This window comes from Lipophrys pholis, assembly GCF_963383615.2.
Source record: "Lipophrys pholis genome assembly, chromosome: 16".
Taxonomy (NCBI): domain Eukaryota; kingdom Metazoa; phylum Chordata; class Actinopteri; order Blenniiformes; family Blenniidae; genus Lipophrys; species Lipophrys pholis.
The window spans coordinates 22,336,765-22,355,759 of NC_137634.1; the positions used below are offsets into that span (position 1 = coordinate 22,336,765).

The 18,995-nt window shown below is 43.7% G+C and overlaps 1 protein-coding gene across 3 annotated transcripts; it reads right to left on the reverse strand.

The window, feature by feature from the left end:
* Positions 1 to 425: 425 nt before the first annotated feature.
* On the reverse strand, positions 426 to 13,753 carry slco2b1 (solute carrier organic anion transporter family, member 2B1). 3 transcript variants are annotated; one of them, XM_080483477.1, is made up of 15 exons: positions 13,683 to 13,753; positions 11,387 to 11,490; positions 11,024 to 11,161; positions 10,762 to 10,924; positions 10,459 to 10,686; positions 9,474 to 9,572; positions 5,505 to 5,635; positions 4,521 to 4,608; positions 3,014 to 3,178; positions 2,757 to 2,946; positions 2,340 to 2,484; positions 2,066 to 2,229; positions 1,112 to 1,176; positions 913 to 1,033; positions 426 to 820 (listed from the first exon to the last, which is right to left on the reverse strand). In XM_080483477.1, exons 2-15 carry the CDS (start codon positions 11,474 to 11,476, stop codon positions 625 to 627), a joined length of 1,983 nt encoding a protein of 660 aa, XP_080339603.1. In that variant the 5' UTR covers positions 11,477 to 11,490; positions 13,683 to 13,753; the 3' UTR covers positions 426 to 624. The 3 variants fall into 3 exon arrangements, with proteins under 3 accessions (XP_080339603.1, XP_080339604.1, XP_080339605.1); XM_080483478.1 differs by having other exon boundaries at positions 2,340 to 2,481; positions 13,683 to 13,736; XM_080483479.1 differs by having other exon boundaries at positions 426 to 804; positions 13,683 to 13,736.
* Between the last annotated feature and the right edge of the window lie 5,242 nt (positions 13,754 to 18,995).

Genomic DNA, 18,995 nt, shown 5'->3' on the forward strand with positions numbered 1-18,995 from the left:
CGGTCAGACGACTGCTCAGGACAGGAAGTGAGACTGCGGAGCGACTTTTGAATTGTGTTTCGTCTCTTTGTTGCTGTGTTTGGTTTTGCTGCATTGTGGAGCTTTTAATCTTGTGTAAGTTATGCTTTGCATCTTTGTAATTGTGTGTTGTCTTCTTAGTGTCGTGTTTAGACTCTAGTGTTGTCTCTTTGTTGTTGTGTTATCTAGATTTGTAGCTGTGCTTAGTCTCTTTGCGGTTCTATTTTGCAGCTTCGTTCTTCTGTGTTGTCACTTTTGTAGTTGCGTTATGTGGCTTTGTCTCGTTACTATGACTGTTGCTCAGTCTGTTGTTTGTCCCTGTTTTCTGTTGTGTCGGTTGTTTCCCTGGTTGGTCTTTGTCGTCTGCCTGGTGTGTTTGGTCTCTGTGTCGTTTCCCTGGTCGTTCAGGAGGAGCAGCTTAACAGGGACGAGTGTTTCACTTCCAGAAAGACACAATAAGCAGTTGTTTTTTTTTTTAAATTCAGAGTCTCTGAGGACTCCAAGCTTCCACATCTGGAAGCTGCTCCGTCATTCCTCCTTTCCTTCCGCCGCCTTCTCTCTGATCTCAGCGTCTGTTTGAGTCCACCCTCTCTGGCCCCGCCCTCCTCAGGTCTGGACGCCCTGTGGGTCTTTTTCTCTGGACGGAGCATCAGCCGGTGGTTTCTGCCCGCTCACCAGCTCGTAGTCTCCTTTCTGGCTGGACACAGCGTCCGGACAGCCGGCCCTCCGGCGCAGGATGAACACGGTCAGCAGGAAGCAGAGCAAACCCCCGCATACAAAGAACGACTGCAGACCCAGAAACCTGCAAACACACAGGCGGTTCACACATGTGGCCAGCGTCACCTCCAGAATCTGTTCTCATCAATGTATAGTGGTGGCGCTGCAGTAACACACCTCTGCCTGAAGCTGTCCAGGTTGTAGTAGTGACAGGAAGTCTGCTTCCCACACTTCCTGCCCCACAGGATGCAGGTGGTGTCAATGACGCTGCCGTAGAGCACGGGGCCAGGCAGGAACGCTGCAGACCAAAGTAAACACACACTGAACAAACGTCGCGGTTGAAGAGGAGCTGCTGGGTCAGCGGGTCGGGTCTCACCCAGGACTCTGAACAGCATGTACTGAACTCCTACTGCAAACGACTTGTCCTCTGCAGGCACCGTCCTGAAACACAACCACCACAAAGCCTGAGCTTCATCCTGGAGAACCTTCACATCACGTCAGTCACAGTAGGAACACATCCATAACTACAAATGGTCCATAACTACACTGAAATGAATACGTCACTGATCCATAAACACTCCATGGTAAGTCTTTAAGTATTAATAATATATTAACTTTATTTGGATAAAACCCTCCATACATGAAATGCAGCACATTAAACTTAACATCGGTCCACCATTGACAATAATAATATCTGGGGAAAAATCATGAGTAGAAAAAAAGTGTTCAAAACCAATAAAATAAAAATAATGTGAGGGTGTATACAAAGTAGACGAAGGCTCTGTTTCCACAACAGTGTTTACAAGTGAAACCAAAACCTTCGTTGTGTTTTTGGTGTTTGTTTACATGACAATGGTGCTCAGAGCCTCTGAAAACACGCTGCTACTGCGCACCGCGGCCGGAGTAAATAGTTGTTCTGCACATGTGCGATTAGATGGACATTCAGAACAATGTTTCCTCCAGAGTGTCATGACTCCCAGTCTATGTTCTCCTTGGACTGGGTACTCTTATTTTGACAATCACCGTAATGACAATCCAACTTGGTCGTCTGTCCCCTAGAATGTCCATGTTCTACCAACGTTAATGTTTATAGAACATTGTTCTCCGTACTCGTGGGTGTAGCTTCAATACAACCACAGCCAACAGCACCCACTGGTGGTTCAACATTTCTTCTGTTTCCATGGAAACAGACATTCTTTTCATAATGTTGTCATGTGAAGACAAAACTTTCCGGAGACAAAAGTAATGTTTTTTCACTTGAAACGTTTAAGAGACATAAAATGAAGCAGAAAAGGAGGAGAAGGGTTTTTTTTTTAGGCTGAGCGCCTACCTGAGGATCATCATGTACGACGGCGTCTGGGAGAAGGAGGCGATGAAGCTGGTGAGACTCAGCAGAGCCATGAAAGGGGGGAGGAGGTGGGAACATCCACTACCACAAGTCCCCGGGAGGGCGGAGCCAAGACCGCCACTCACACAACCACAGGAAGTGTAGTTCTATTGTAAAAATGTAATTTCTTTTTAATAAACATGAAAAAACAAGTCTGAGTTCAACAAGTCCAAACATCAGATTGAGTGCAGGTGAAGACGAGCCGGTTCGTTCTTACGGTTGGTTTGTTGTTGGGGTCCGTTTCCACTGATGAGCAGCCGGCGTGACACGGAGACCTGAACTCCACACCGTCTGAGCCACACACCGGGTTAAAGTCCTCCAGAGGACACCCACAGCCTGCACTGCACACGAGCTCCTTACTGCTGAGAACACACACACACACACACACACACACACACACACACACACACACACACACACACACACACACACACACACACACACACACACACACACACACACACACACACACACACACACACACACACACACACACACACACTTTAATTTGAATTCATTTTACACACGATTTTAAACCAGTAGTAAGTATAGAAAAGTGTAAAGTGGTGAGATCACACTCCACAAAGTTGGAGTCGGCGTCGTTGCTGTGACATGCCACCAGAAGTGCTGCTACCTGTGAGGAAAGACGCCGGACACCTTCTGGGTGGAGCAGCCAACCAGCAGCAGCGGCACGGCGGAGAACGTGCACAGCAAGATGGCGACGGTACACAGTTTACTGGCACCGAACACCGAGAGGTTGAACCTCCGCATCAGAACTCCACCCAGGATGGTTCCCAGCACCACCAGCGGAATCAGGACTCCCCCTGAGAGACACAAACTGGGTCAGAGCCACCAGAGAGACGCGTCAGGAAGCGGAGGGACGGTGCTCACCGATCATCATGGCGGAATAGGCCACCGTCTGGTTGAACTGTCGCTCGATGAACTTGGCCATGAAGGTGGCGAGGCCCGAAAGCAGCGCCGCCAGGTTGACCTGGGCCAGAACCACCAGCAGGTAGATGGGACTGCGCAGCGTCCGCATGGCGATACTCGGAAAACCTGAACAGCAGAGGAGGTGGTGCTACTGTCAGCATAAAATTTTCCCTTTTCAATGGTTTATTAGTTTTCTGTTATTTTTAAAGGGTTAAAATAGTCTAATATTGGTTATTCTTTTCCATTCTCATATAAATATAATTTTTGCAATGGAGAGCTGTCATGGTTACTGAAGCCCTGTATTACCTTTAATGCAGTTTGAAACAAAACCAATGTAATTATTTATGAAATTTAAGAGAAATGCTCAGTTGAACAGTAACATACAACACTGTGTTATCTGCATAGAAATATATCTGAATTTAGTGTGGAACAATCCTCTAAAACGTCCACCAGCTTACATCAACAGGAAAGACATTTAACAGTTTGGAGGTTCTGCAGCAGCTTTCGGCTTCGTTTACACGACAACATTTCAACTTATTTTGCGTTTACATGCCATTCTTTTGAAACCACCCACACATGTTTGCAGAGAACACGGACATTCTAGGGGACAGGCGACCAAGTTGGATTGTTATTACTGTGACTGTCAAAATAGAAGTACCAAGTCCCAGGAGAACATGGACTGGGAGTCATGACACTCTGAAGAAAACCTTGTTCTCATTGTAAATCTACTGAGCATGTGCACAACAACTAGTTACTCTGGCTGTAGTACGCATGTGCAGTAGCAATGTTTTAGAAAAGTTGCATTTTCCATCGTTTCCACGGAGCGTTTTCGAGGGCGTTTTCAAAACGTTTTCAGTGTCTCCAGACATGTTGTCGTGTAAACAGACACCCAAAACGCAACAAAAATTTCCGGTTTCTACGTGAAAACATTGTTGTGTAAACATGGCCTGCATATCAAACATATGGAATTCATAAAAATCGCATCTCATCTCATCCTTTGTTCCCTGTCACGATGACTTAAGTTTCCTGATGGCAGGGAAGTTGGTTCCTTGTTGGAAATGAAATTAGTTCCCTATAAAAAGTAACAACACCAATTAAAGTTTCGATTGGTACATTCATGGAGGTGAAAATAGGTTTTCTATCATGATAGATATTAGTTCCTTTAAAATGGGGAAATGAGTTCCCTGTCATGAAGATATTAGTTCTCTGATGTGAGTGAAATTAGTTCCTCATTGGTACTAGAATGAGCAACCGGTCTGTGAAGAAATATCTCCTTTTTTTAGCAACATTTTTCACTGATGATCTATAAAAACGGGCTATCATGGTGATATTAATACCCTGACTTTAGTAAAAGCTGTTCCGTTTGCTGTGACTTGTCCTGGTGATGAAACTGCTGATGAGCAACCTAAAGTGCCCTCAGCTGCAGCTCCATCAGACGGGGAACCAACAAAAAGAAGAAGGTACTTACTTTTGAGGAACTGGGGGAGGGTCAGTTCCTGGAGGGGTTGCGTCTGCAGCTGCTTGCTGTCCACCGGAGATTCTGCATCATCGTGGTCCTGCCAAAAAAACACACGGAACGTTTTCCAAGGTTGGATTAGAAACTGCTCCGTCTGCAGAATCGCAGTCTGCTGCATTTTTAAAGGAGGCTGCTGCAGTGTTCAGAGGGTACGGCGGCGGTGGAGCGAAGGTAAACACTTCCATCAGAATCTACGTCAGAATCAGGAAGCTCCTCTTATCTTCTGCTTGTGGGAAAACAAAACACTGAATCCAGAGACGTGTTCCATCTGGAACATCCAGAACTGTTTGCTCACAGTGGGTTGGTTATCTGCAGTGTGCAGCATTCTCAGCTCTCTGGAGGGATCGTTGATCGTCTCACAGGTCAATTCTGTTCAGTTTTACTGTGGAAAAAGTCATTTGTCCAGAGAAAAACAACTATTGAACCGGAGCAGCAGGAGACGGTGGAAAGAAAAACTGATTTGAAACAGATAGAAACCTGCAGGTTAGAGGCTGGAAAGCAAGAAACTATGGGTGAAATACACCCGGCAGTCTAAACCTAAAGCAGCTTAACTTGAAAATAGTCCAGGGTGACTTGAACCAGCCTGAAGTTTAACGCAACAATTCGTTTCATAAACTAGTGTGATAATAAACTTTATCAACAGCATATTAAAGCAATAGTGGAGGTAATAGTGAAAAAGGGGAGCAATGTTAAATCAATCTGAGTCATTGTGTGTACGTATGTTAAGAATATTCCTTCAAAATAACTGCTGCACTGTAGTTTTTCTAATGTAAACGGCACAGATAAAAAAAATATTATTCTTTTTGCACAATTTCATTCAAAATTAAGACTTATTTGAAATTGTAAAAAAAAGGTTTGACTTGGACTCAGGAGGAGGAGAAGGTTCATGATTGTGTGAGGAGATCCAGTCTGGACAGAAAAGTGTTTCACACTCACCTCTTTGAGCATGTTTCTGGGGAAGAAGAGGAACGGCAGTGCAGTGAGGAAGAGGAGGCAGGAGGCCACCAGGAAGCCGAGCCACCAGGCCCCGACCCAGCGCAGGTCCCTCGAGTCCAACTCGATCTGGTCTGGAAACAGGAGACAGGAGGCGATCACCAGTTAACTGGACCAGATTGATGGATTTTTGCATGAGATTTACAGTAGATGAAGTTGATCTCGGACTTAAGCTGAGGTTTTATAGTGAGTCAAAAGACATGGAGTGGTTTTAAAAGTTGAATAAAGTCTGCAGCTTAAGATGCATTAGTGATTCAATGAAGGAGTCGAAAGGGAAGCAAAAGGGTTTTTCTATTTATTTCTATGTTAGAACAAAAAAACAAAAAAGAAAAGATTAAATATTTGAAAAACTTCAAAAGATATCAAAAACATTATCACAAAGTACTATGGAAACTGAATGTTTTAAAAGTGGAACGGTATAAATCGCTCAAGAATTGAAAGAGTTTGTAGATGTTTATTATTATTTAAAAATATATTCTAGAGGCGACAGCATAGCCAGAATTGAACAGAAGTGCAATGCCTTGCTTTGCTACATGGGCCCTGTGCTGAACCCTGAAGAACACCGCTGTGTTTATCACTATGGTGCGTTTAAGGCCCTCACTATTTTTTACTTACAGGTGTTTCCTGTCTGTTTGCTGCCCAATCTAATAATTCAGTTCATTTCAGTTTAATGTTATTAATAAAGCACCGATAACAACAGAGTCATATGAAAAAAACTCAACTAAGACAACAACAATTATTCCACATAAACAGCCGGAGAAATAAGAAGAAACCTGCAGAACCAGAGGAGGAGACTTTCTGCTGCTCCGGTTGGAGGTTAGAGGACAGGAACAGGAAAGTTGAGGACAGATATCAAACAATCTGCAGGGTGACAGAGGAGGGACACAGTCAGAGGAAATGTCTCCCATCAGCCTCAACCTAGAGAAGCTTCACTAGAAGACGGTCTGAACCAGTCCTGGCTCTAAGTCCATGTCTCGTATAGAAAGCCAAAGACGAGAACGGAGAGATGGGATCTCTTCAGCTCGTTCAGCTCAGATCCTGTGCAGAACCAGTACTGATGTTGGCTTCGGTTGCAGGAACGTGTCTGAACAGGACGGATCCGAGCCACCCGGGTCACAGCCACCGCTGACGTCACTCGTCAGGCATCTGGATTGAGTTGTTCTCGTTTTTTGTGCAGCGACTTGAGGGGAGAGGCTGAGACAGACTTGGTTTTCTGCAGGTTGAACACATTTATTAAACCCGGTTTGGACTAATTCTGGACTTTTATTTCCAAAGATTTGTTTGAGTTTTTCTCGCTTTTCGGCTGGTTTTGAACCTTATCTTCTGCTGGTTTCACACTTGGTTGGAACTGGCTTTTAGTCTGGTCTTGCACCTGCGTCTGAACAATTTCACACTTTGGTTTAGTTCAGTTTGAAACTTCTGGAATGGTTTCAAACTGGTTTCAGACTGGCTGAAAGCCCAGTTTAAATCTCTGTCCTCATAAATCCCGTCTTCCAATCAGAAACCAACTCCGTTTGTGGAAGAAGGAAGTGGAAAGTTTTACGAGACGGGTGTATTGGCTCTGAGGACAGTCGCACTGCGGCTCACGTCAATCCAGCATTAATGATTCTCCTGCAACAATATAGTCGGGCCTGTCTGCGCTTTGTATCCTTCTGTTTTTATCCTTCATAAATCTGATCTCTTATGAACTTTGCACCTTGATTGAAGGAGCAGAGTTCATCTGACAGACCTCTCCCTGCTGTAAACAGTCACACTCCTCGTCCTCCTCCTCCTCCTCCTCCTCCTCCACCTCATACAATCCAGCTGTTCCTGCTGGCAGCTGGATACTCTTTTCTTGTGAAATAGAGCAGAACAAAGACTGAGACTGAAGCTTTGCATCGCTGTTAAGACTAAACTCTTTAGTCAGATTTAAATGTAATACATGTTATTTAAAACTATAGAAAGTACAATTGGTAACCTTACCAAACCTGGAAAATACCAACCTGCACAGAATATCACACTAAATCATGTGCTTTTTTTTTCTTCTCTCCAATGAATCTGATATGTTTCGTACAAGTTTAGGCTCGTCTTTGGATACGATGCTCTATTTTGTGTTGGACTTGATTTTAGGTCAGACACCGAGGTGTGTATGGCTTTAAGAGAGAGAGAAAGTGCAAGAGGATACACTTTCCAAGAGTGTGTTGCAAGAGAGGTAGGCAGGCTTACACACACACACACACACACACACACACACACACACACACACACACACACACACACACACACACACACACACCTCTATGACGTAAAGGTGCTCAGTTCACACACACACCTTGTCAAAAAAACATGGAGCACCATCAATATTAAGGACATGGAACAACAACGTTGCTCAATCGTCTAATTATCAACAAGCTGCGGCAGGCAGCCCCACACAACGACCACATACAGATGCCATGATGCACCCAAATATCAGGCACTGACATCATCCAAATAAACAGCATCCACAAACACAATCCACATAAACAAACAACCCACAACACCACCATAACGACACGGGTGGTCCTGATCGGCGCTTCCCAACCGTTTCCTTGACAGACCCAATTTTTTACCATCGTAAACTTAGATACAAGGTTGGTTCCGCGGTTGTCACAGCCGAGAGTGGCAGTGGGAATGAGCTCCCTGTGCTTACAACATGTTCCTCACGGCGCACGTCTCAAATAGCCTCTGACAATCAAGTCCAACCTCCTGTCCTGCTGCGGCTCGGCCTCTAATCCTGCTTCTACTGACAGGAGAAGGGGCAACGGCGGATCTCTGGCGCTTAAAAATCTGACGCTTTGGCTAGATGGGGCTCCATACCCTGGGAACGTCGTCCATCCAGGGGAAGGAAAACCCTGATTTGAAAGCTCCTCTGCCTTGTGGCACACCTGGTCATGGGAAAGGCTTTCGGGAGGAACCCTGAAGAAAACTCCGGAGCTGGAGTCCCTGAGGCGGTCCGCTTCAGTTTAGTGTATCGTACCGGCCCTCGACGTTCCTTTGGATCCATCAGCAGTGGGGGGAGGGGGAACCTGCTGATGGACCATGTACAATTACTAAAGTAAGTTGAAGGAACCTCATAACACAGTATTTGTGAAGTACAGTTTCTTTGTCATATTCTGTAGCGGTGAGTTCCTGTTCTCTGAGGATAAAGTCTTTGGGTTTACACTTCATCTCGGGCTGGATGGTGAACTGGAGCCGCTTCAAACTTTCAGTTTTTCACAGCAAAAGATGAATTCAGCACAAAGTTTGTCTATTTCTTCAAAGAAGCCATATTCTATGGAGCTATAGGTGCATTCCTTTTTTTTGTTTGTTTCTCTTTAGCCTGACGTGCAAACGTAAACTTTAAACATTTTAAATACTAAAAATGTTATACCTCTTGCACTCGAGAGGGCTTCACCACCCTCCATCAATCCTTGTGTCTGAGCCCCGTGGTTGGGAATCTCAGGTCTAGGAGGTGTCCCTAAAACAGCGTGGACTACAGTAACAATTGGAAAAAGGTTTCGATTAAATTCTGGTCTGACAAGGAGGGACAGGATTGATACCACCATACCAAGCGGCAGGACAATTTTACTACGCCCTCAAATTCTTCAGTCCAAACCAGGACCTTTGGATCATTTTCTAGTTGAGCTGCTTTAGGTTTATGGACTGTTGGGAGACCTTCAGACCACTGAACGTCTTTTTTTTCTCACTCTTCATGCAGCCATGGAGAGTTTCATCCTGTTAAAAGAGTTTTTCCTTTCCACAGTTGGAATATTTGTGTTTTTCTCTGCAAAGCACCAACCACAAACACCAACCACAAAGACCAGCCACACACGCCATCTACAAAGACCATGAATAAACATCATCCGACCGATTAGGTGCCGGTCTAAAGGCCTTCAGCTCCGAGCGACTCCTGACCTGCAGACAGTTTGTCAAAGTCGACGTAGTAGCGCAGCATGAAGGAGCCCATGATGAAGCCGAAGGCCGGCCCGATGGAGGTCATGGCGAGGAGGATTCCTGCAGGACAGAGGAGACAAACATGGTGAGCAGGAGAGGAAACTCTGGAAACGTTCAACCACAATATCCAGTTAGTTTGTGCTGTTTGACTCTGGAGCCACAACAGATTGAAGCTTTTCAGTCTGAATGATACGACCCAACAGCCTCGACTGAACTCTGATGATCATATTTATTGTGACTTCTCGTGGCCAGAGTAACTCAAACAGCAATAACTGTAATCAGCTGATGTCCAGGACTTTCACATAGAAGCAGGAAGTTTCACTTTGTGCATTTGTTTGGTTTTTTGTTTTTTTGGATTCTGTTGATATTTTGATTTATTATTATTATAATGAGATTTTTTTGTGTTTCTTTTTTGAATGTAAGGCATTTTTGTTACAGGTTTTTTTATAAGTTACAAGTTATCCTTGAATAATAGCACTTTTTTCTATGTACTTTAACAATTTTTTCTTTATCTATTACAATTTGAGTTAAATCTTGTAATTTTTAAAAAATAATTCTCCAGAGTTTTTTTTTTTTTTTTTTTACACCTATAATGCAACAGTGATTGGATTGAATGTTTCTTTGTGGACATTTCACGGTATTTTACACCAAAAGTTTCATTAAAATTGGCTTGTTGTTGATATTGAAGTCATTTTCAGTAGAAATTGTTTACTTTTGTGAAAAAACATACATTTTTATCACTCATACTCTGCAACACAACAAAAAAAATAATTAAATTCAAAGGTTATTATTGCATATTTTTCCCGTTCCAGTCCACTCAAGATGAAACTGTATGTGGCCCCAGAAGTAAAATGTGTTTGAAGCCCCTGATCTGGAGGGATGTTTTAACATGAAGGCAGGAAAATGAAGCCTCATGAATCAGAGGAGTAAAAACAGCGCCTCCTACCGAGGTACAGCGGCGAGTTCTTCCTGCTGGCGTGGTCGTCGATGTACGAGATGCCGAAAGGTTGTATGGGCACGGCTCCGATCCCCAGCAGCAGCTGACCCAGGACCAGCAGGGGGTAGGCCACCTCCCGGGTGGAGGTCTGCTGCGCCCGGCATGTGTGATTGGAGGAGGAGGGAAGGTGGGCGGAGCCGGGCAGGCAGAGGCCGGAGCTGTTATCACTGGAGGATGCTGAGAAATGAGAGTTCAGTTTCGTTTCCAAAACCAAGAATCGATTTCAACAATGGATCTACGTCTTTAGCTCACAGCTGATGCGTCCGGTGTAGTCGTACACGCCGCTCAATAAATGTGGCATCGCCATCAGCAGCGAGGCCAAACAGGCCAGGAGAGCTCCGCCTCCAATGCAGCGTGGCCGGTGGACTCGACTCCCAAAGAAACTCACAAAGATGATGAGGATGGTGTTCCCCACCTGAACGGAGAAAGAGAGAAAAGCAGAAACACACACGCAATGAAAAAAAACACTGAACGTAAAGATGCCGACGCTCTCGTGTGAAACAGCGAACCGGACCTCGTTGAAGGAGGCGAGCATGCCGGACTTCTGGCTGGAGAGGCCGTAGCGCCGCTCGATGGTGGAGATGGAGCTCTTCATGCAGCCCGACACCAGCAGCTGAGCCAGCTGCAGCAAACTTTGGCAAAACACGAAGAACTGCAAGGACACGGGGGGTCAAAGTGAGGCCGTGCAGGAAAAACACTGCAGGTGGACGTTGACTTAGTGTTTGTACAAAAGCAACGCACCCTTCAAACACCAGAACTCAGTTCTTAACATGTCTAACCTCTGTTTTACCTCCGCCCGTCTCTGATATGTCAAATATGTAGCCGGAGTCGTTTTTCCTTTCGATGTGTGTTTTAGTAAGACTGAGACTTAAAATACCTTGATGCTGTTGAAGAGGCCCCGGGGTCGGGTGGGAGCCGGCGACCCCGCTGAGTCGGGGTTCACGCTGAGGTCGTTGTTCCCCATCATGTACGTCGGCGAAACTGCGAAGCGCATGAAAAACTATTTATGAGTTACTTCCTGCCCACGCAGCTCACACACACACACACACACACACACACACACACACACACACACACACACACACACACACACACACACACACACACACACACACACACACACACACACACACACACACACACACACACACACACACACACACACACACATTACGCTGCGCGTGGCCTCGCTTCACACTTTCGCCACATCGTTAAAACACCAACTGCACATTCCTCCAACCAGCGAGCGTGAGGAAACAATGCGTCCATGTGCCGTTCAAACAGAGACGGAGATACGATGGAGCCTGAACATAAACATTTCTGCATCGTGAGTTTGTTCTATGGTTGGTTAAAGTTAAATAAGAGGAGGTTGGGATTCGTGGGTTTGTAGTCAACCTTTCAGTACATTAAGTAGTTTACATTCAAGGTTGAGAGTTTACATGAGTTAAGTAGAAAATGTTTTTATATAAATAAATGGTCTGATTGAGTTTCGGTTCGACAATTAGGACTTGAAATATACGTCAAATAATGTTTGTGGATATCAACTTCCAGTTTTATGCCATTTATTCAATTTAGTTTAACTATTTTTTAATTTAAATGGACTTCAATTAACAGGAGAGTGACGTATACGGACTGGTGAAAATGTGATTTGTCGTGGAGACGCATCAAAACCAAGAAAGACTCCCGCTGACTGGCCACAAGCTATTCTATAATCTAAACCAGGGCTGCCAAATATTTCAGTTCAGGGACCACATTTCTTCTGAAATGTTTTCTTTCTGTTGCCTAATCTGTTCCACTCTTCCTCTCAGTCCAAAAACAGACTTCCAGCGAAGAGGATTTTCGTTTGACGGCTGCATCAGGAGGAAGGAAACTATTTCTCAGAGGAATTCAGAGCTTATCGTTCATCTCCATTTATCTCCAAACTGGAGCAGCAGATCAGTCTCCCCCTCTTGGGTTCAGAGCTTCAAGGTCTCCCAATTCAAAGTAACTGCAGGAGACGAGACCAGGTGACCTCACACTGCGGGTTCGTCCTGTTTTCATGTGTTGATTAGAGGAACAGATCAGGCAACAGAGAAAGAAAAAGATTGTGAAAAATGGGATTTGTGCAGCAAAGAATGTTTTTCTTACAGTGGAGATGTTTCCGCCTGTTTCACTTTACATTCTGTTGATGTGCTTCTTTTCATACTCAGGCCCCATTTACACAACAACGTTTTCTTGTGAAAACGGAAAACTTTTGTTGCATTTTCAGTGATTGTTTCCATGACAACGGAGCTCAGATACTCTGAAAACACAACTTTTTCGAAAAGACGACTCCAGCTGCTTCACAAAGAGTGAAAATTACATTTTTGGGAATTGTTGCTGCTGCACACGTTCACCACAGCCGTGGTTAATGGTTTCTGTGCACATGCTCAATAGATGGACAATAACAATAATGTTTCCTCTGTCGTGTCATGACTCCCAGTCCATATCCTTCTGGGACTTGGTAGTTTTATTTTGACAGTCATCATTATAACAATCCAACTTGGTCGCCTGTCCACGAGAATGTGTGTTCTCCCATTGTTAATGTTTAGAGCAGATTGATCTCTGCTGCATGTGTGTGTGTGTGTGTGTGTGTGTGTGTGTGTGTGTGGTTTCATTTCAAAAACAACCAACAGCACCCACAAGTGGCCCGACATAAAAACTACATCGTTTTCAGCGTTTCTGCCGTTTCCGTGTAAACGGACGTCGTTTTCAAAACGTTGACATGTAAATATGAAACGTTCCTGCAGAAAAGGCAAAAACGATGAGCTGTCACTTGAAACGTCGTTGAGCGGCGCCTTAGAATCAACAACAAGAAAACGACTAGTTTATAAATGACACAGAAGACCTCTGTCATATTTTCCCATTTTCCTGTGTATGTGTGTGTGTGTGTGTGTGTGTGTGTGTGTGTGTGTGTGTGTGTGTGTGTGTGTGTGTAGTGGAGCTCAGGATAAGTGAGATCCAGCTACTGAGAGAGAAGCTGCAGCTCAGTTTGCAATAAGCTGACACGCTGGAGGAAAGATTTCAGACAAACTAACATGTGAGAGAAAGAGAGAGAGAGGGAGAGAGAGAGAGAGGGAGAGAGGGAGAGAGGGAGAGAGGGAGAGAGGGAGAGAGAGAGAGAGGGAGAGAGAGAGAGAGAGACGCACACTCACCTTGGACGGCTTCACCCCTGCTGGTGCCTCCACAGTCCTCCAACACAACTTTCCATCTGCAGACCAACCTCCAACACACCAGTCCCAAGGGAGGAAGAGGAGGAGGAAGAGGAGGAGGAGCACAGGGAAGGAGGAGGAGGAGGAGGAGCAGATAGACAGGGAGGTGCTGGACTCTGCACCCTACATGTTGAAGGCAGGACTGAAAGTAAAGCTGCCTGAGAGAAAAAAACTAGATGTAAATAATCTTTCAACTTTCAGCTGCAGAGACTTTGACTCCTGGTTTGGACTCTCAAAATAAATGATGTCCCACATATGAAAAAACAACTTTGTAATGGTTTCCTACCACTAATGTGTCCCTACAGCCTGTTTATGAGGAAAGTCGGTCATCATGTCTCACTTGCTCCACCTTTTACTGAATGTGCTCATATGGGCGAATCAGCGATGTTCCCTTCATGACATCATGCAGGGAAATAACCCCTACCCTCCTACAGGTACATAAAAACGTACAATGATTACTGATAAGAAAAATGGTGGCGATTCGCCTCACACTAGCGTGAGCCACTTGGGAACTGTGGAAATTCTGCTTCAAACTGGTTTGGTTGAAAAACGCCGTTTCTACGAGCAGATGAGCATGGAGTAGGCGTGGACAGACGCACCTCATCAGCACTTAAAGGTACAGACACAGAAACAGCCTGTTCTCACCAGAGGGACTTTTAGACTGAAATTCAGCACCAAGGCTGGATTTGGAGAAATCCACTTTGGACACAATGTTGTTGGACCTCTGACAACGATGTGAAATTGTTGATAAACTGTATAATATGGGACCTTTAAGGCTCAACAAAACCAGCCATATTCCGGATAAGAGAGCCGCATCATCCAACGTAGGATGGACACATTCCCTCCTCATCAGACAGAAACACGTGGCCACTGAAAGAGAAAGAAAGAAAGAGAACTTTTGTAAATTCACACACCAATGAAACATTAATTTCTGTGACTTCTGATTGTTGTAACTGGGTGTCATTATCACCAGCATGGATCACAATCTTACAGTACTGGTGTTTACTTTTGTCCTGCAATTTCAGCACATTTAGAAAACATCCCTGGTTTCGGGATCGAAACATACGAGTCGATGGCGAAAAGATCCCGGAGGGTTGAGAACGACGTTTCCTTCACACAGTGAAGCTGAAAAACTGTTGCACTCAATACAGAAACTTTTATCGCTAAAAGAAGCCGATGAGTAAGAAAACAATTGTAAAACTAAGTTCAAAGCAGATTTAAAAGAAGTGCAGAACAGTGTCCAAGCCTCATCCAAAACCAGGTCTAGAATTCTTACAAAACCTGGTTTTAAACAGGTGATGAAAGCAGTCCGAAGTCTCTTTTTATTGAATCTAAACAGCCGATTTGAATTTCACTGTCGTGTTCATTAATCTTCTGAATGGAATGATGGGGCCAACCTGCAGCCTGAACAAGGCAACAAGTAAAATAATGAATCAAATCAGATTTTCTAAAGCGTTCCATCAAATTTTGATATTTTTAAATCAGATTTACCATCAAAAGCAGATGTCAGAAGAGTGTTTCTCAGACAAAGTGATCAGAAAACAAACAGATTTTAAAGATCAATTACAAACAATTATTTAAGTAGCACAAAAAAAAATCAAACAGCTGATGAACACTAAACATTGTTTAAGCTCAAACTGATCTGACAGTGGCATCATGTGGCCAGCAGAGGGCGACAGACTTACATCCACTGATTTTCAGCCTGAGCGCAACAGCTGATTTGTACACGATCACAACGTCACACCCAAGCTGACCATCACCACCACACATCAATTAATCATAAACATGCAAACCAACAAAAACAAACAAACTCACCGGCAACATATTCACAAACAGAAACTAATGGCGGCAAAACTCTGACATGCATGTCGATTAAAGTCTGTATATCCTGGGTTGATCCTGTTTTTAATCTCTTGTGCAGACGCTGTATCGACTGCAGTCTGAATGTAACCGGTATCAGGCAAACTCATGTCATTAAGGGGTTAAATAAACTGTATTTACTCCTCTTTCTGGCCCACTCAGTATCTGTTTGTACAAAATCTAATGTGTCTTCTGATGGCGGTGTAGTAAATGTTCTCTTTATTGGAGAAACTGTTGAATTCAATCATTCACTGTTATGAATGGATCCTTTAAAAACAGTTCAGTTTTCTCTGGTTACGCTGAGTTGGAGCGGCTTTTTTCTTTTTTTTGTTAAGTTCAGTTTTCAGTGACTCCGAGCATCGTTGTCATGCAAACGTACACCCAAAGCCTAACAAAGGCTTTCCGTTGTTATCTGAAAACATTCTTTTGTACATGGAGCCATTTTGCAGTTCTGTCACTGGTGACTTCTGTCGGTAAAGCGTCCAGAGCTGCTGCTCGGCAGCGTGCAATCAGTCTGATCGACCAGACGAACCAAGCAAAGTTCTGGGAGTGGAACTGTCTCCGGATCCATCCAGCATGTCTCAACATCCAGTGTCAATAGTCCGTCCACTCTTGTTTTAGTTGACGGTTTATTTGAGGAAAGCAACAGATAAACATACTGAGGTTTTTCCCAGAGCGCCTTCCTCCTCCTGTCACCTTTGACCTCTACATATACGTCAATCTCAGATCAGCACCGCCTTTTTCTCCATCGACCGAACGCACAGGTCTTTTTCACCAGATATCTCAGCGGAGGGGAGGCGCGGTGTGTCATTTTTAGTTGAAGAAAACAATCTGTGACTTGTGTGGAAGAACTTCACATCGGTACAGGAGCACAAATATGTTCTGCACCAGATGTACTGCAACGATTCGGAGGAAGAATATCAGTTTGACAGTTTTTTTAATCTGTGACTTGTAAAACAGGATTTGTGCTCCTGTAATTAAGAGTTTGTGACTTGTAAGTGTGGTGTTGTATTTGTGGAGAGAAAACAATTCGACAGGTACACAACTCATAGTACACAACTACAAATTCACTTTTACAAGTACACAAACCTTTTTCACCAATAATACCTCCATAGCTACCGGCTCCTTAAAGTTACATGAGGCTTTCAGCTCGTCTCAGTGGTTCAGCTCAAAACTCCAATGAGTCGTTCACCTCCTCTGAATCGTTCACTTCCTCTGAATCGTTCATCTCCTCTGAATCGTTCACTTCCTCTGAATCGTTCATCTCCTCTGAATCGTTCACCTCCCCTGAATCTTTCACCTCCCCTGAATCGTTCACCTCCCCTGAATCGTTCACCTCCTCTGAATCGTTCACCTCCCCTGAATCGTTCACCTCCCCTGAATCGTTCACCTCCTCTGAATCGTTCACCTCCCCTGAATCGTTCACCTCCCCTGAATCGTTCACCTCCCCTGAATCGTTCACCTCCCCTGAATCGTTCACCTCCCCTGAATCGTTCACCTCCTCTGAATCGTTCACCTCCTCTGAATCGTTCAGCAGCTCTGAGCTGCTCCAGTGACAGTGTTGTGTTGTGTTACTTTTGCATTTAAATTTGAATAATTATATAATAATAATACTTTTTTTACTTGCCAATGTTTTTGCATTGGCTTTAGCACAGCATTTGACATTCTTTGAATAGTTGTTATTCCTATTACTTACTATTTTTATACTTATTTTATTTCTGTGTTTATATTTTATTCTTATATTGCACTGGTGAAAGTTCATTGTTATTTTACATATTGGAATTTTATTTTCCTTTACTTTGGAAGATTGTTTACAAGATTTGCACTCATTCTTCATTCGTGAAGAGCCTTCATTTACATTTTATACATAGTCATTTTATTCTTATTTATTCATTTTAGTGTTAGTTCCAGTTTCTGTTTACTTTCTATTCCAAATTTGCATTTTTCACATTTCATTGTGATGTTTCACATTGGTATTTTCCTTTGCATTCTATTCTTGGTTGGTTCATCTAATTAACTTTGAGATTGTGACAGAAAAAATAAAGATTTCCGTTCTGAGAATTTGTGATCTTTCCCTCTTTTCACAATTATATAGCATGTTTTCCTGTTTTGAATTGGTGGTCTTAGTTTAATGAAATGAATCACAAGGGATCTGAATTAGTAGAAGCATACCACTTTTTATGACTTGTACATTCCATATGAATCATTCTTGCGCATTGCAGAGTCGACTGACCGACCTGTACCTGAGCTGAATCTGTGACATTGGAGAATTGTTTGATGACAAATCTATCTATTTATCTATCTATCTGTCTGTCTGTCTGTCTGTCTGTCTGTCTGTCTGTCTGTCTGTCTGTCTGTCTGTCTGTCTGTCTATCTATCTATCTATCTATCTATCTATCTATCTGTCTGTCTGTCTGTCTGTCAACCAACCTACCTACCTACCTGTCTGTCTGTCTGTCTGTCTGTCTGTCTACCTACCTACCTACCTATCTATCTATCTATCTATCTATGACTTCGATTAGTGGTTAGAAGCCTGTCAATCACATTATTCCTATGGAAACTATTAGAGATGACTGAGTTCACCTGTAAATTGGCTAAGAGCAGAAAAGGGGCCGGTTTTCCACAAAATAGTTCCTGCTTGAAATAAACCTCAAAAACAACAGAAACAATGTAGAATAAAGAGACCAGCGACACGAGAAAGCAGTGTGTACTTGTTGTTTATTTCCCTCAGAAATGTTTCAGCAATTTTATTCTATCCAGGAACCTAATAACACCCCCCACCCCTGCTTAGTACGTTGCTGCCATGGCGCAAGAGCTCTCGACGCGTCCAGTGCGCAACTGCGCATGCCCGAGTCACCTCGCTTCTTCAGTCGTTCAGCTCGAATGCCCGAGTCAGCTCGTCTCATTGGTTCAGCTCGAAACTCGAAAGAGTCGTTCACCTCCTCTAAATCGTTCACCTCCACTGAATCTGTCAGCAGCCCCGAGCTGCTTCGTTCGTCTCGTGAGCGGCGAGCCCTCCGCCCCTCCCTCACCTGAAAGTCTGCAGCGGCGCTCCGCTCGGAAAGTTTCTGAGTGACGACGGAGAAAAAAACAACACATTGTTTGTTTCACGAAGCTTGTAGAAATAAATACATGAATAATACATGAATAAATACACAATAAATAATCTTAAAATATGACTGTAGCATGTCTTGTGTTACATTTAATATTGCCCCCTATAATTAGTTCTGCCCTGTGAACATCACGTTATTTATTGATACGAGTAAAAAAGAAAATCAGAATGTTGGAGGAAAAAAACAAAACTATAAAATCAAATGTATATATTAATATATACTGTATATCTGTCATTCTGGATGCCTGGTACTTATTCAGTTTAATCATGTATTTATTTCCTGG